At 32.7% G+C, this 3475-nt stretch overlaps 1 protein-coding gene across 1 annotated transcript in view; it reads right to left on the bottom strand.

Moving 5' to 3' along the window:
• The window catches only part of SPATA1 (spermatogenesis associated 1), a 128598-nt gene that overhangs the window by 96035 nt on the left and 29088 nt on the right, over positions 1–3475 (bottom strand). Inside the window, exons 4-5 of the mRNA XM_042781695.1 lie at positions 787–840; positions 454–685 (exon numbers count right to left, since the gene is read on the bottom strand). Of these exons, the coding sequence (XP_042637629.1) occupies positions 454–685; positions 787–840 (286 nt within the window). The remainder of the gene's footprint in view (positions 1–453; positions 686–786; positions 841–3475) is intronic.

Genomic DNA, 3475 nt, shown 5'->3' with positions numbered 1-3475 from the left:
TTTTGTTTTTTCCAAGAATCTAATTATCAGTAAGTTGATAGTTATAATCAGGCAAAAAGTAAAAACACTCTTTGAAATATAAATGGCCCCCAGTGAAGTTAAGGTTGTTTTTGCCTTGGTTTGATACTGTTTTCCTAGCCATCTGAATCTATTTAATTATAAAATAAATATAGGTGGTAGAGATTAAGTGCTACAACTTTATTTTATTTTTTTTTAAGTTTTAGCTTAGTACTTAGGTTTGAGCTTTCTCTCCCACTGTTGTTGTTTGTTGTTGTTAATGTGCCGTCGAGTCGGCCCCGACTCATAGCGAAATAATGACAATCTCTAAACTGAATTGTAGTTTTCCTTTTACATTGCTTATGTTAGCAAGACTAAATTTGCCCCTAATTTGCTCAGGGGTCTGCTAAAATAAACTGTAATAACTTCTATCTTTCCCAGTCCAGTTAAAATCACCTTCTTCCCGATTCTTGTTAAGAAGTTCTTTCAAAGTGTTTTCTAATAAACGGGAATCTGTTCCAGTTTCTTCCTTTGACAAAATCACACTGAATGGTTTGTAGACTTCTCCATCTGCCTCAGTAACACCATTATTGGCCTGCTGCCCATCGAAGGTAACTGTTGATGAGGCTGAATAAATATTTCCTAAATGGTCCATTACGGGAAGCAAATATAATTCTGGTTGAAGAGCCTAAAACACAAGAAAATTTGAGAACCTAGTTTGTAATTTTTTTTTTTTTCAAGTGTAACTTAAAAATGATTACCACAAGTTAAAAGTATCACATTACATACATATGGAGGTGCAAATGATTTGAGTTTCAGTTCTGATTCTTGCTTTGCTTTCACCTAAAATTAGAAAAAAACAAAAGCTTTTGCAACATTTTTTATTGTTTGTACCTTCACTTTTTTTTGCAGAAGGCATACACCTTAGCTAAATATAAAAATTTAAAAGCTAGTAACTAAGATTGGATTCTAGAAAATGTAGAATATAATCTTATTTAGACTTACTATATCAAATATAATAGAAATTATTTGCTTTTAATAATAGTTATTATTAGGGTTATCATTTGCATGGATTCACTCTATGCCAGGAACTATTCTAAGTGCTTCAAACACATTAGTTCATTTAAAACTCACAACTCTATGTGATAGGCATTATGACTATCCTTAATTTACATGCAAGGAAATTGAGGGGTTAAATAAATTCTCAAAGATTTTATAACTAGGAAGCTTCCAGGTTCAAATTCAAAACCAGGTAATCTGGCTTCAGAGGTCAACCTTGTAAAGTTTGTTGTCTATATATTCTGTCCACAGAATTAATCTGTTATTTACTTACGCATTTATGCACACTATGTTTCAGGCAATGTTGTACATACTGGGGATACAACGATAAGACAGAATTACTATTCCAATGAAGCTTACATTCTTCCTGGTTATTTAGGGTTATGATAAGTGCTTTATGAAAATAAAACAGTGATATAATAGAAAGTAAGGGGGAGAAAGAATATCTACAAATAAGGTGGTCAGGGAAAGCTTTTTTGAACAGATAATACAGAATTGGGAACTGAATTATGAAAAGAAACCAGCCATGTGAAAATCAGGAGGAAGTGATGTCTGGGCAACAGTACAGATAATAAATGAGAAATGAACTTGCCATATTTGAGAATGAAAGGAAGATATTTATGGCTGAAGTGGGGAAAATGGTAGTAGGTGAAATCTGAGAGGCAGCCATACCTTAAGTTCTCCTTACCTCTTACCCGAACCTCTGCAAAAGTCTCCTAACTGCAATCCCCTGTCTTAAGCCTCTTCCCACATCAGTACATCCCTCTTGGCAGTACCCAATTTTTACTGAAGAGTATCATGTCATTCTGTTGCTCAACAACTCCAAAGTCTCAGAAAAAAATCCAAACTAATTAATCTGGCTTTCAAGACTCAACAAACTATTTTACAATTTATTTCCCACTATTCCTTTTCACATAGTCCATACTCCAGTAATAAATGAACCATTTACTCTTTCTCAATTATTTGCTTTCTCACTTATATGCTCATTCTATGTTTTTCTGCACACAAAGTTGTTCCTACCTTTCATCTTTGTAAGATCAAATATTCATCTTTCAAGAGCTAAACTGTAAATTACTTCTTTCTCCATCCCTTCTTTTCTTGCTGAAAGTAATCTCTTTTCCTCTGAATATTCAAAATACACTATTTAAAGTATTAATTTATATATTTTTTTCTTCACTACTACACTGAACATCTTTTAGGGCAGTATCTATGCCCAATGTTTTTTTCTAAGTTTGCATACAGAAAAACATCAGCTAATACTTATTGAAAATCAAAGAATATTATAAGGCTTAGAAGTTGGCTCTTATGGTCTTTTCCAACCTAGAATTCTGTGATCGATATGTTTTAAATGAGTACATCATGAACTAGAACAGAAAGTTTTTCCTTTTTCTCTCCATTTGAGGAAAACTAACTCAGTGATTAATAAGTTAATATTCCAGCAAACTAAATAAAACCTATAATGACAAATACTACTTCAAAATTAAATGTGGACTCTAAGAATATCACATAGAAAATTCTTCTATAGTAATAATTTTGAGGAAATGTTTGTATTGTCCATTATCATTCATAATTTAATTTATACGATTAAGATTTGGATGCCTGTATGTGTAAAATATCTTGTTAAGCACTGGTTATAAATATAATGGTGAATAAAATAAAGTCTCTGACCACAAAGAGATATAATCTAATGGTAGAGTTAACTATTAAAGAAATAATCATATAAATAAGAAAATAATTATTACATAATATATTAACTGGAGTGTCATAGCAATATATGCACTTTAAAGAGTTTAAATTTGGAAAAAAAATTAAAAATAAACCTTATATAGATATGAAAGCCACCACTTGTCTGTCAGTTTGTCATACTGTGGTAGTCTGTGTGTTGCTATGATGCTCGAAGCTATGCCATGGGTATTTCAAATACCAGCAGAGTCACCATGGTGGGCAGGTTTCCCATGGAGCTTCCAGAGTGAGACATACTAGGAAGGATGGGGCCATCCACTTCTGAAAAAATTGGCCACTGAAAACCTTATGGATTGCAGTGAAGCATTCTCTGGTATATTACTAGAAAATTTTATGAATAGCAGTGAAAAAATGTCTGATGTAGTACTGAAAGATGAGCCCCTCAGGTTGGAAGGCATTCAAAATACAACTTGGAAAGAGCTGCCTTCTCAAAGTAGAATCGACCTTAATGATGTAGATGGAGTAAAACTTTCAGGAACTTCATTTGCTGATAGGGGCATGACTCAAAATGGGAAGAAACAGCTGCAAACATTCATTCACAATTGGAATGTGGAATGTATGAAATATGAATCTAAGAATACCAGAAGTTATAAAAAATGAACTGGAATGCATGAAGATTGATATCCTAAGCATTAGTGAGCTAAAATGGACTGATATAGAACATTTTGAATCAGAC

This window comes from Orycteropus afer, unplaced genomic scaffold, assembly GCF_000298275.1.
Source record: "Orycteropus afer afer isolate SDZICR_OR568_19922 unplaced genomic scaffold, OryAfe1.0 scaffold00152, whole genome shotgun sequence".
Classification (NCBI taxonomy): Eukaryota; Metazoa; Chordata; class Mammalia; order Tubulidentata; family Orycteropodidae; genus Orycteropus; species Orycteropus afer.
The sequence above is the reverse complement of the archived record's forward strand: the minus strand, read 5'-3'. Positions and strand labels throughout refer to the sequence as shown.